At 43.5% G+C, this 14447-nt stretch overlaps 1 protein-coding gene across 1 annotated transcript in view; it reads left to right on the top strand.

Moving 5' to 3' along the window:
- Nucleotides 1–14447, top strand: part of HSPBAP1 (HSPB1 associated protein 1) — a 74070-nt gene that overhangs the window by 42115 nt on the left and 17508 nt on the right. Inside the window, exons 3-4 of the mRNA XM_048869819.2 lie at nucleotides 1077–1261; nucleotides 5436–5572. Of these exons, the coding sequence (XP_048725776.1) occupies nucleotides 1077–1261; nucleotides 5436–5572 (322 nt within the window). The remainder of the gene's footprint in view (nucleotides 1–1076; nucleotides 1262–5435; nucleotides 5573–14447) is intronic.

Here is a 14447-nt window from a genome sequence, read left to right as displayed (position 1 = left end):
TGGCCACAGCGTCATACTAGGAGCTCAAGTTCAGCTGATTATCCCCCACAAATCGCAAATCTTTACTGACTTGGCCATATGGATTATCTGTAATAATTAGACTTGATCCACCTATTTATTTTGGTTGCTTCTGTTGTGGTACTTTTCCTCTTGCCACTGTACTCTGCACATGCAGATCAACACAATAGGATTTTGGGCAGAGGGATGGGTGTATTTGTGCACTATTTTGAATCAAAATTCAAACCTTTTGCCAGAAGCCCTCCACATGTGGACTAATGATCCCTTTTCGCCTAGCACAATGAAGGCTCCAAGGCATTTATAGCATAGATCTTTGTGGCTGTACTTTATGTCCTGAACAAAGTTTTAAAAATATTTCCCAAACAGAGTTAGATACAGAGCGTTTTTCACTGCTTTTCCAAACAGCCATTCTGTCAGCTTCAGTGAATTCAGCCTTGCAAGCTGATTCCCATTTGTGGAAGTACTTTAAATCTTTTTTTTTTTTTAATACATAAAAATTACCTATCCTGTGTGTATATTCCTGAGGAAAGAATGCTTCCTTCAATTGGGGTAATGGTCCTAGTGAATCTTTTATGGCTGGCAAGATGCTTTATCCATAAGTGCTGAAAAATAATGACAGCCTTTCAGGTGCGTTATTGAACATGTGTAGGGATCCACTATTTGCTGCTTCTGTAAAATGATGCTGATTTAGTTATTCCCTTAGATGAGAGGAGAAAAGTTAGAGTCCAGCTCCATAAATCAAAGAAGCCTCAATAAAGGGAAGGAGGGGGGGAACGTGTGAGAGAGAGAACCTTTAAAGAGAGAGACCAATTAAAGGACAGACTGACTGTCAATTGTGTTAAATTAGTTATGAGCTTGGTGATGTGGTCTATTTTCAGTTATGTGTTGGGCTGAGGCAACTGAGCTAATTTCACTTTGGATTTTTTATTGCATTTAATCAGTGGGCCGAGCTGAGATGAAGTTATTGTTTCGTCCACTAAAGTGCTTCACCCTATCTCTATTTTTATAGCTCTGTGTTCAGTATGCATGTAATGTTATCTTCTCTTATATTGCTCCAGCTCCTCAATTTGAAACCAAGTGCAGTTATGTGGAAGCTACACTTGAAGAGTTTTTGGCCTGGACTTGTGGACAGCCTACGTGTGTCTCTAGACCATTCAGTTGCTATGATTTCTCCAAATATTGGACTTATGCTGACTATAAATATATTGCTATGATATTTGAAGACAAGACGGAAATTTTCAAGGTAAACCGTTAACTTTACCTTCAACTCAGAACTATGCAGGAAAATGTCCTAAAGGTGTTGGTTAATTATTGTAAGTGATTTATTATAGTTTTTTAAATCTGTCTAGCCTTTTCACTTTTCTATTCCTTTGACCAATTTTTTAGTTTTATTGGCTACTTATTTATTTTGATTTCAGTCTAACAAAAATATTACACCAAAGAGCACCCATCTCAAGCTTGGGGAACTCTTGACATACATTTAAAAACACAGCACTATCGGAGTTACAAAACAAATTGTCTAAAGCAGCTGTAACTTCTTCCTCCCACCCAACCACACATAATTTTGGGTTTGATCTAGACACCACTGAAGATAATGGGTGTCTGGTTTTCCACTGACTTTTGTGGGCTTTGGATTAGGCCCTTAAATTGCCGTTTATGTGACCTGTACAGCTTAAAACCTCCACTGCTTTCTTTATTTAAGATGTGAGTATGAGGTTTGATTATTCCACTAATATGAAAAACAATTGGCATGCGTGATAGTTTACAGACTGAGGCCCTGATGCTGCAGTTGGATCAATGCAGGAAGACCATTACATTTGTGTGCAGCTCTATTAACTTCAGTAGAGCTCCACTGGCCCAAAGATCCCATCTACACAGATCCAGTTGCAGCATCAAGACCATAATACAGTTTCACTGCCATTTTGTTCAGCTGCATACTGACTCAGGAGGCACACAGTTCCTCATTAAGTAATTCTTGAAGACCAGTTTTCAGAGTAACAGCTGTGTTAGTCTGTATTCGCAGAAAGAAAAGGAGTACTTGTGGCACCTTAGAGACTAACCAATTTATTTGAGCATAAGCTTTCGTGAGCTACAGCATCCGATGAAGTGAGCTGTAGCTTACGAAAGCTTATGCTCAAATAAATTGGTTAGTCTCTAAGGTGCCACAAGTACTCCTCTTGAAGACCAATGCACAAGTGTTTGCAGGATTATGCCCTTACTATTCATGAAAGTGCTAAAATACGTGAGAGTAGCCCATTCTTGAAAGGATGAGCACACATCCACGCCAAAGTTTTGGGACACATTGCAAGTTTTCTCCAGGCCCTCTCTACCTTGCACTCTCTTCTACTCTCTTCTTCTGTATTAATAAATAATACAGTACGAGTTGAACTCTAAATGTTGGGGTGTTTACTCTCTGCAAATGTCAGCATGATTCATGAAGGGAATTCTCTCTAGGTAAACAAGATTTGAAGCTCCAGCACCATTTCAGGCTTGCCCAGACTCTACATCAGTGGTTCTCAAAGCCGGTCCGCTGCTTGTTCAGGGAAAACCCCTGGCGCGCCAGACCGGTTTGTTTACCTGCCATGTCTGCAGGTTTGGCCGATCACGGCTCCCACTGGCTGTGGTTCACCGCTCCAGGCCAGTGGGGGCTGCGGGAAGGGCAGCCAGCACGTCCCTTGGCCCGCACCGCTTCCCGGAGCCCCCATTGGCCTGGAGCGGCGAACCACAACCAGTGGTAACCGCGATCGGCGGAACCTGCAGACGCGGCAGGTAGACAAACCGGTCCGGTGTGCCAGGGGTTTTCCCTGAACAAGTGGCGGACCGGCTTTGAGAACCACTTCTCTACATGACTGCCTCGAATTTTGGCCCTGTATATTCCTGCCCCGATGGACCCTTAGTTTATGGCACAAGATTGGGAGAATTACATAAAATAACCACATGCAGAACATCTACCTAAACTGCTATTTCAGTGGGTCAATAAGAAATTTTCTTGAGGGAAGCAACTGCCATTCCACCCACACAAGTACATACTTAGGACTTTAAGAATCTTATCTACTTATCATATGCTGACTGTACTGGCATGGAAGTGAAAGCCTGCAGTCCACTACAGACTGGCAGAAATTGCCAAGCACTACTGCACTTTTGTGCCACCCAAAAGTATTATTTGTAGTAGTTCTCCCCTGTTCTCCTATGAATTTGATGTTAACACCTTTTTCATTTAGATTTTATTTAGATTTACCAAAGGTGACTTGAAGGGGAAAAGAAAGCTAACTACATTGTTATTTATAGTGATTAATAGGGCCATTTAGAAGTTGTTTGAAATTTAGATTGCACTGTTTATCATTTACAGTTGTGTGGGTTAAGGTAATGATTCCATTATTCTAATCTATGAGCAGTATCTAGCATCTTACATTTTTTTTGTTCAGTTGATATTTTATTACAGCATTTGAAATATAAATCAGCAGCAAGATATATGCATGAAGTTTAAATAGAAATGAGACCTTTTAAAGTGATATACGGATACAGATTAACTTCATTATAAGCAGAAAATGAAATAAATGTAATTCACACGTAATGTGCCATCTGTTCTGGTTGGAACACCTCTTTGAGTGCATTTCTTCTTTCTGTAGCTTTTTTATTGTAAAAAAGAAGCCCATTGTGCCAAGATTTCAGTAATCCTACCAATTTCTTTTCAGCTCATTGTTTAAAAACTATTTTACCCACAATTGCTTCAAGTATTTACTATGGCTGCAGCATTTTCAAAGAGTTCTTTTAAATCGAATATTGATTGTATGCACTATCTTTCCATTTAAATTGTAAAAAAATACAAAAACTATTTAGGTGTGAGATTAAAGTGTAGAGATATTATGCTTAACTTTTCACTGAAATAATTATACTGGATTTTAAATTTTATGTCTGTGGAAAGCTCTATGAGCAATTTTTCCTTTTTGATTTCGACAAAAGTTTATTAGGCTATTGTATTTTTTTAATTATATTTTTAAAATCAAGATGTCTCTAACAGTACCTCATTTGTTTTGAAAGATTCCAGAATATGGATTCATGGCAGTAATAATTATTATCTAGCTATATTGCTTTTCATCTATAGATCTCAAAGTACTTTACAAAGGAGGTATCATTATCCCCATTTTACAGATGGGGGAAACTGCAGCTCAGACTTGCTCAATGCCATCCAACAGGCCAGTGGCAGAACTAGGAATAGAACTCAGATCATCTAAGTCTCAGTTTAGGACTCTATCCATTAGACAATATTGCCTGCCTCAGGATAAATATTTTCTAATAGACAAATCCCCTGCCCAGCAGCTGGCCAGACTATTTAGGGTGTGCTCTGCTCCTGGGGGGGCTGGCTGGGGGTGTAGATGGGAATCCCTTACCGCAAACTAGGGAGAACCATTCAAGGGAAAACCACCCAAGCTCATGCATTATGGGTCACTACCACGCTATGTATCCTCATATGCCTTTTGCACCAAAGAAAGGAGGATGGGAGGATCCAAACGCTGGTGGATTCCTCTGCTGCCCTCCTCCATAACAGTTATGCTTTTGTCCTTCCCCATCTCCCTTTACAGCAGAACTGCATCGAGTTAGCTGCCCAGGATGCTTCCCCGGCTGCAAAGGCAGGAGCAGGACTATTATACAAAACCATTATACAAAAGGAGGAGAAATTTTCAGACATCGAGGACAGAGGATACAAAAACTTTAGCCACTCAAGTGGAGAAAGAGGAAGGGCTGAATGTTTTGGAAATTGTGGTGGTAGTGACAAGACGTATAAGAAGAAAGAGAGGAGTCAGAGGTGCTACACAGATCATGGAATGGGTTGAAAAAACAGTGAAGATTTTATGAAAATGTTGTTTCTTTCTTTTGTTGAAATTTTAGATTGACATTTTTCAACCAGGAATTCATTCCTCTACCATCGGCTCAGGAGACAGGAGGATGATGAGGGTTTAGGAAGAAAAATAAGAGACTCAGCTTATTGTTGGAGAGACATTTAGATATAGGGACAGGGCAGGAATGGAGAAGTAGATTTCAGAATCTTCTGCATAGACAATCAGGGCTCAGGAGGTCATCCAAGGATAAGATTTAGAGGGAGAAGAGGAGCAGGCCATGAATGGGATCCCTTGTGGGATCCCTATATGGAGGGGAATAGGAGGAACAGAAAAAGATGAAAAGGAAAGTGATCAGAGAGGTAATGAGAGAAGAGAAACATAAGAGGACAGGGTGACAGAAGTTGAAGAATGATAAGATGTCTTCGCTCACATGAAGTGAGCTGTAGCTCACAAAAGCTTAGGCTCAAATAAATTGGTTAGTCTGTAAGGTGCCACAAGTACTCCTTTTCTTTTTGCGAATACAGACTAACACGGCTGTTACTCTGAAACCTATCAATAACTTTGTCTCTGCAACAGGATATAATGTGGTCTGATTTTGGTTTCCCTGGAAGAAATGGAAAGGAGAGCACGTTGTGGATTGGCTCAGCCGGAGCAAACACTCCTTGTCATTTGGATTCCTATGGCTGCAATTTAGTACTACAGATACAAGGAAGGTAACCATAAATATTTATGTTTGTGCAGAATTTACAGAGTGAACTTTTACTATAAACCAGCCTTCGGGTATTTTAATTGTTAACTCTTCAAACATTTTAATTTTCTGAAGCCTTCAGTGATCCAGCACAGCTGAGTGTGTTTTTCTTTTGGAAGTGATGAAAGGCTTGAGGGTTTGGTGCATAATTTACATTTTGACAGGTTTCAGAGTAGCAGCCCTGTTAGTCTGTATCCGCAAAAAGAAAAGGAGTACTTGTGGCACCTTTTAAGGTGCCACAAGTACTCCTTTTCAATTTACATTTTGATATGTTTGAGGAAGGAGAGTCTTTGTTTACCTATATTTTTTTAACTGTCATTGTAAATTATACAGAATTTACAGAGGGAACTTTTACTATAAACCAGCCTTGTACTGGGCCTATTTTATATATCTAAAATAAATAAATATTTTAAAACATCAATAGTTATGAGTTGAGCAGGATGGGGTTAAGAGGCTAGGAAGGTTTGGTTGGTTTTTTTGTGTTTTGCAATAAAAAAATATGGAAATAAACTAATCTAGGCCAGTGGTTCTAAACCAGGGATGCAGAGGTCTTCCAGGGAGTACATCAACTCATCAAGATATGTGCTTAGTTTTAGAACAGGCTACATAAAAAGCACTAGCAAAGTCAGTACAAACTAAAATTTCATAGAAACAGTGACTTGTTTATACTACTCTATATACTGTACCCTGAAATATAAATACAATATTTATATTCCAATTGATTTTATAATTGTATGATAAAAATGGGAAGGTAAGCAATTTTTCAGTAATAGTATGCAGTGACACTTGTATTTTTATGTCTGATTTTATAAGCAAGTAGTTTTTAAGTAAGATTAAACTTGAGGTATGCAAGACAAATCACTCTTGAAAGGGGTACAGTAGTTTGGAAAGGTTGAGAGCCACTGCTCTAGGCTAAAGCCTCTAATCACCTGTTAGAATTGATTCAAAAGGGAAACATTAGGACAGTAGCAGCCAGCTCTGAGGAAAGTTAAAAGGGACACTTCAAGGCTTGAAATTCAAATGTGCGGCCTGTCTTTTTGTTGTTCATTCTTCCTGTTTGCAAATCCCATGCAATTCTTCTTTCCCTTAAGTATTTGCTTTAGTTTCCTTTAAAAAAAATCTATTAAACCCAACCCCAGTTAGCAACTGTCCAAGAACAAAGCAGTTTGTATATACTTGTGTCAGACATTCCAGTGTACAGTGGGGGTGGGCAGAATAGCTTGCCAGTGGGGTTTTAATGTGATTAATTAAATCACTGTGTTTTGGGAAGGATAGTCTTGTGACTAAGGCATAAGACTGGGCCCTGCATTGCTGCAAGGCTTTTATCTCAGTGGTCCTGCATCTTTCAAACAGCATTAGTTACACTTAGCTCACAGATGTGTTTTCATGGATGTTTGTAAAGAGATTTGAGATCCTCATATGGGAGGCACAAGAGGCCCAATTCAACAAATATTATTCACCATAGTGCTTATTACCATGAGCAGTCCCACTGACTTCAGAGACACTATGTGCTGTCCTATCCAGGTACAGTAGTACATGTTTGGGGGATCTACTGCATGACAGAATTGCCCCCCAGCTGTCCTTATAGTTTATACACTTTGGAATTCCAGACTCCAGCGTGGAATGTTGGACAGAATTCTGGGTCTGCTCTGCAGATTTGTCTGCCTTCCCAAAATTACTTCCTCTCTCTGGGAAAGCGAATTCCCTGGTTCTGTTTGCTTGCTCCTCCCTGTGACAGAATATGCATAAAACCTTCAAGCAGACTGGAAACAAAATCCTTTTCCTTCTCAGAACAAGAAGAACGTAAAGCTTTTCAAAGAGGCTGCATGTTAAGACAGTTTGTGGATCCCTTGCCTCTTTAGAGCAGAGACACAGTAAAGCCTTTTTAACTGGCTGGCAAACAACAACAACCAACAAAACAGGCTTACACTGAAGTTAGTGGTGCTGCCTCCTCAGTACAGCCACTGAGCTACCCCTAGCCCTTTGCTGCTAACACGCATTTCCTCTTATGTGTTTCAGACTGGCTTCTTGAGAGGCTAACAGGCTATACTGCTGTATTGTGGTCCTGCTCATATAACCGTTGCCTTCCTGCATAGAACCCAGGCCTGGAGCCCCATGGCTTTCTAAGCTAGTCTATCTCCTGTCCCTTCCCAGGGCGTTGTGGTTGTGCAAAATATTACTGTAATTGAGTTTCGGGAAATAAGTAAACTATTTAAACTGAAAATTCTCTCTGGTGCCAGCTGCTTAGCAGTAGCTTTTATTATCTGTACCAAGAAATGTCAGCAACCTGTGGTACTCCCATCTGTGCTGATCTCCCTGGTTCTGGCTACTTTTCTGTTCCCATCTCTTCTGGTTTTGTGCCACTTGGCTTTCTTCATGTCTCATGTTCAGATCTGTGACTTAGAACTGACAACTAGATTCACTAGGCAAGTATGTAAGAGCTAAGTGGCATGAAAACAGGAGAGGAACAAGAAGTGGGGAAGCAGCCAGAATCTGGAAGTAAGAGAGGAGCAGCGCAGATTGTTTTAACCTTGCTTCAAAGTGCTGCCTTCTGTTTTTCCAGTCCATGGTGTCCGTAAATATGCGGGTCACTGCTGTATTGATTAGATGGCTACTCTTAAAACATTTCATAAATTCACCATTTGGGCTATTACTTTAATTACTCCTACTCCGGTTATTTCCATCATATAATGTATTCTCCTTATAAATTGTTATTTATAGGCCTGTTTACTTTGCCTCGTGTATTAGCCATTCAGCAATATGGATAAATATATGCAGAAATTACCTGGTAAGAAGATTTATTTATATTATACATAAACTGATGCTCCAAGGTCTGGCAAACTCAACATTTTTTTCAGTGCAGCATGTGCAATTTAAATAGATTGTAAACTCTTTGGGATATGGTCCATCTCTCCCGTTTGTTCTGCACAGCATGGTGCATGCTGATGGAGTACCTGCACCACGGGTCACAGCTAGGAATTAAGTGTGGGACTTTACACTCTAAAGCATAGTCATCTACTACTAGAGTTAAGATCCCATTAAGTGGGAGCAGTAGTAGGCTCTTATCACTATGTGGACTAGCTACTATAGACATCATGACCCTTACCTGGTGTGTTATGCTGACAATACTGAGGCATTGGGGTTTTTTTAGGCCGATGGGGAGCTCTCTTCCTTCGGCATAGCGTGTCTTCACCAGACGCACTGCAGTCGCTCAGCTGTATTGGCTGCGCTGTACGTATAGACATATCCTAATCCAAAGTTGCACCAGACCCTGTCATAATCAGAGATGCAAAACCTGCAGAAGTATCTCCACTGCTACAATGATCAACACCCTCCCACAACACACCTTTCGAAGTCGCTGGATCCTACAAATGCCTATCACAACATGCGGTATATCTCATGCAGTGCACTAAATGCCCCAAAAACAACCATGTGAGTGAAACTCTCTACACTCTCAGATGAACTCAGACAGGAAAATGACAAAAAACAAAAATACTTTATCACCTGTAGGTGAACACTTTTCACAAAGAGATTCTTCAAAGAAAACCAACACGCTTTCAAAAGACAAGTCTGGGAGCTTAAATTCATAACTCTACTAGATACTACAAATCATGGACTGAACAGAGACACTGGATTTATGGTTTATTATAACAATCTGTAACCCACTAACTCCCCCTCCCTTTTTTTTTTTTTTGACCTATGACTGCAAAGGTGTTAACGGGCCACTCCATCTTGAATGGTCTCCACCTTGAATCGTCCCTTTAGATTAGAATATGTACTTACTACTGATGCTAAACAATCTGTTCCGCCTTATCTTTCCCATACCTGAAGAAGAGCTCTGTAGCTTAAAAGCTTGTCTCTCACCGATAAACGTTGATCCAATAAAAGATATTACCTCTCCCACCTTCTCTTGCTAATCACATATCTATCTAACTTACATCTTTATACCATACTCCTAACTATGGTAGATGAGCACCAAGTTGTTATGGATTAGTAAATTAAATAACAATTAACTTTGTGATTAACAGGTGAATATGAAGGTATGTCTACACTACGGAATTAGGTCGAATTTATAGAAGTTGGTTTTTTAGAAATCGGTTTTATATATTCGAGTGTGTGCAGAAAATGCTCACAGAAAATGCTCTAAGTGCATTAACTCGGCGGAGTGCTTCCACAGTACCGAGGCAATCGTCGACTTCCGGAGCGTTGCACTGTGGGTAGCTATCCCACAGTTCCCGCAGTCTCCGCTGTCCATTTGAATTCTGGGTTGAGATCCCAATGCCTGATGGGGCTAAAACATTGTCGCGGGTGGTTCTGGGTACATATCGTCAGGCCCCCGTTCCCTCCCTCCCTCGGTGAAAGCAAGGGCAGACAATTGTTTTGCGCCTTTTTTCCTGAGTTACCTGTGCAGACGCCATACCACGGCAAGCATGGAGCCCGCTCAGGTAACCGTCACCCTAGGTCTCCTGGGTGCTGGCAGACGTGGTACTGCATTGCTACACAGTAGCAGCAACCCATTGCCTTGTGACAGCAGACGGTGCAATACGACTGGTAGCCGTCATCGTCATGTCCGAGGTGCTCCTGGCCATCTGCTGGGAGCGCCTGGGCAGACATGGGCGCAGAGACTAAATTTGGAGTGACTTGACCAGGTCATTCTCTTTAGTTCTGCAGTCAGTCCTATTGAACCGTCTTATGGTGAGCAGGCAGGCGATACGGATTGCTAGCAGTCATACTGTACCATCTTCTGCTGGGCAGGCAAGAGATGAGACTGGCTAGCAGTCGTATTGCACCATCTTCTGCCGAGCAGCCATGAGATGTGGATGGCATGCAGTCCTTCTGCACCGTCTGCTGCCAGCCAAAGATGTAAAAGATAGATGGAGTGGATCAAAACAAGAAATAGACCAGATTTGTTTTGTACTCATTTGCTTCCCCCCCTCCCCCATCTACGGGACTCATTCCTCTAGGTCACACTGCAGTCACTCACAGAGAAGGTGCAGCGAGGTAAATCTAGCCATGTATCAATCAGAGGCCAGACTAACCTCCTTGTTCCAATAAGAACAATAACTTAGGTGCACCATTTCTTATTGGAACCCTCCGTGAAGTCCTGCCTGAAATACTCCTTGATGTAAAGCCACCCCCTTTGTTGATTTTAGCTCCCTGAAGCCAACCCTGTAAGCCGTGTCGTCAGGCGCCCCTCCCTCCGTCAGAGCAACGGCAGACAATCGTTCCGCGCCTTTTTTCTGTGCGGACGCCATACCAAGGCAAGCATGGAGGCTGCTCAGCTCACTTTGGCAATTAGGAGCATATTAAACACCACACGCATTATCCAGCAGTATATGCAGCACCAGAACCTGGCAGAGCGATACCGGGCAAGGAGGCGACGTCAGCGCGGTCACGTGAGTGATCAGGACATGGACACATATTTCTCTGAAAGCACGGGCCCTGCCAATGCATGCATCATGGTGGTAATGGGGCAGGTTCATGCTGTGGAACGCCGATTCTGGGCTCGGGAAACAAGCACAGACTGGTGGGACCGCATAGTGTTGGGGGTCTGGGACGATTCCCAGTGGCTGCGAAACTTTCGCATGCGTAAGGGCACTTCCATGGAACTTTGTGACTTGCTTTCCCCTGCCCTGAAGTGCATGAATACCAAGATGAGAGCAGCCCTCAAAGTTGAGAAGCGAGTGGCGATAGCCCTGTGGAAGCTTGCAACGCCAGACAGCTACCGGTCAGTTGGAAATCAGTTTGGAGTGGGCAAATCTACTGTTGGGGCTGCTGTGATGCAAGTAGCCCACGCAATCAAAGATTTGCTGATATCAAGGGTAGTGACCCTGGGAAATGTGCAGGTCATAGTGGATGGCTTTGCTGCAATGGGATTCCCTAACTGTGGTGGGGCCATAGACGGAACCCATATCCCTACCTTGGCACCAGAGCACCAAGCCGCCGAGTACATAAACCGCAAGGGGTACTTTTCGATAGTGCTGCAAGCTCTGGTGGATCACAAGGGACGTTTCACCAACATCAACGTGGGATGGCCGGGAAAGGTACATGACGCTCGCATCTTCAGGAACTCTGGTCTGTTTCAAAAGCTGCAGGAAGGGACTTTATTCCCAGACCAGAAAATAACTGTTGGGGATGTTGAAATGCCAAAATGTATCCTTGGGGACCCAGCCTACCCCTTAATGCCATGCCTCATGAAGCCGTACACAGGCAGCCTGGACAGTAGTCAGGAGCTGTTCAACTACAGGCTGAGCAAGTGCAGAATAGTGGTAGAATGTGCATTTGGACGTTTAAAGGCACGCTGGCGCAGTTTACTGACTCGCTTAGACCTCAGCGAAACCAATATTCCCACTGTTATTACTGCTTGCTGTGTGCTCCACAATATCTGTGAGAGTAAGGGGGAGACGTTTATGGCGGGGTGGGAGGTTGAGGCAAATCGCCTGGCTGCTGGTTACGCGCAGCCAGACACCAGGGCGGTTATAAGAGCACAGGAGGGTGTGGTACGCATCAGAGAAGCTTTGAAAACAAGTTTCATGACTGGCCAGGCTACGGTGTGAAAGTTCTCTTTGTTTCTCCTTGATGAAATCCCCCGCCCCTTGGTTCACTCTACTTCCCTGCAAGCTAACCACCCTCCCCTTTTCCCTTTAATCATTGCTTGCAGAGGCAATAAAGTCATTGTTGCTTCACATTCATGCATTCTTTATTCATTCATCACACAAATAGGGGGATGACTACCAAGGTAGCCCAGGAGGGGGGGTGGAGGAGGGAAGGAAAATGCCACACAGCACTTTAAAAGTTTACAACTTTAAAATTTATTGAATGCCAGCCTTCTTTTTTGGGGGCAATCCTCTGTGGTGGAGTGGCTGGTTGGCTGGTTGCCTCCCCGCACCGCGTGGCTACCCCCTCAACCCTCCCCCCTCCCCGTGGCTAACAGCGGGGAACATTTCTGTTCAGCCACAGGAAAACAGACCAGCAGGAACGGGCTCCTCTGAATGTCCTCTGAAGAAAAGCACCCTATTTCAACCAGGTGACCATGAATGATATCTCACTCTCCTGAGGATAACACAGAGAGATAAAGAACGGATGTTGTTTGAACGCCAGCAAACATACACTGCAATGCTTTGTTGTACAATGATTCCCAAGCACGTGTTACTGGCCTGGAGTGGTAAAGTGTCCTACCATGAAGGACGCAATAAGGCTGCCCTCCCCAGAAACCTTTTGCAAAGGCTTTGGGAGTACATCCAGGAGAGCCGCGAATGCCAGGGCAAAGTAATCCTTTCACATGCTTGCTTTTAAACCATGTATAGTATTTTAAAAGGTACACTCACCGGAGGTCCCTTCTCTGCCTGCCAGGTCCAGGAAGCAGCCTTGGGTGGGTTCGGGGCGTACTGGCTCCAGGTCCAGGGTGAGAAACAGTTCCTGGCTGTCGGGAAAACCGGTTTCTCCACTTGCTTGCTGTGAGCTATCTACAACCTCCTCCTCATCATCTTCTTCGTCCCCAAAACCTGCTTCCGTGTTGCCTCCATCTCCATTGAAGGAGTCAAACAACACGGCTGGGGTAGTGGTAGCTGAACCCCCTAAAATGGCATGCAGCTCATCATAGAAGCGGCATGTTTGGGGCTCTGACCCGGAGCGGCCGTTCGCCTCTCTGGTTTTCTGGTAGGCTTGCCTCAGCTCCTTCAGTTTCACGCGGCACTGCTTCGGGTCCCTGTTATGGCCTCTGTCCTTCATGCCCTTTTGACAAAGGTTTTGGCATTTCGAAAACTGGAACGGAGTTCTGATAGCACGGATTCCTCTCCCCATACAGCGATCAGATCCCGTACCTCCCGTTCAGTCCATGCTGGAGCTCTTTTGCGATTCTGGAACTCCATCATGGTCACCTGTGCTGATGAGCTCTGCATGGTCACCTGCAGCTTGCCACGCTGGCCAAACAGGAAGTGAGATTCAAAAGTTCTCGGTTCTTTTCCTGTCTACCTGGCCAGTGCATCTGAGTTGAGAGTGCTGTCCAGAGCGGTCACAATGGAGCACTCTGGGATAGCTCCCGGAGGCCAATACCGTCGAATTGTGTCCACAGTCCCTCAAATTCGACCCGGCAAGGCCGATTTAAGCACTAATCCACTTGTCAGGGGTGGAGTAAGGAAATCGAATTTAAGAGCCCTTTAAGTCGAAATAAAGGGCTTCATTGTGTGGACGGGTGCAGGTTTACATCGATTTAAACGCTGCTAAATTCGACCTAAAGTCCTAGTTTAGACCAGGGCTGAGAAATGTAGACTACAACATGTAGTAGAAGATCAAAATTGTACTCCTATTACTATCAACATCACATACGTACAGTGCCCTCTACTTATAGCAAGCGGGGATATTGCAGACAGTCAGTTAGTGAATCAAAATATATTTACCTAATGAAAATTTAATCTTCATCCGTGAGATCATGGTTCATAGGACAAACGTCAGGTGTTGTGAACACTTTGAGACCTAACTCTGTAAGAATCTACACTATAATGTTACTCCTGCCGATGTAAGTTGCTACACTGACTTAATTCCACCTCCTCAAGAGGTGTAGCACTAGGTTGATGTAGTTAGGTTGGTGCGGTGTCAGGGTAGACACTTTTCAAAGTGGCAGCCGTGTTAGTCTGTTTCAGTAAAAACAATGAGGAGGACTTGTGGCACCTTGGAGAATAACAAATTTATTTGGCCATTAGCTTTCGTGGGCTAAAACCCACTTCATCGGATGAATGTAGACACTGTGTTGCTTCCTTCAGACTGTCCTAGCAGACAGCCGGAGCCCTGCCGCCCAGGGCTCTGGCTGTCAGTACCCCACGCAGACAGTTAAATCGGTG

Source organism: Caretta caretta, chromosome 11 (assembly GCF_965140235.1).
Source record: "Caretta caretta isolate rCarCar2 chromosome 11, rCarCar1.hap1, whole genome shotgun sequence".
NCBI classification, from domain to species: Eukaryota; Metazoa; Chordata; order Testudines; family Cheloniidae; genus Caretta; species Caretta caretta.
The sequence above is the reverse complement of the archived record's forward strand: the minus strand, read 5'-3'. Positions and strand labels throughout refer to the sequence as shown.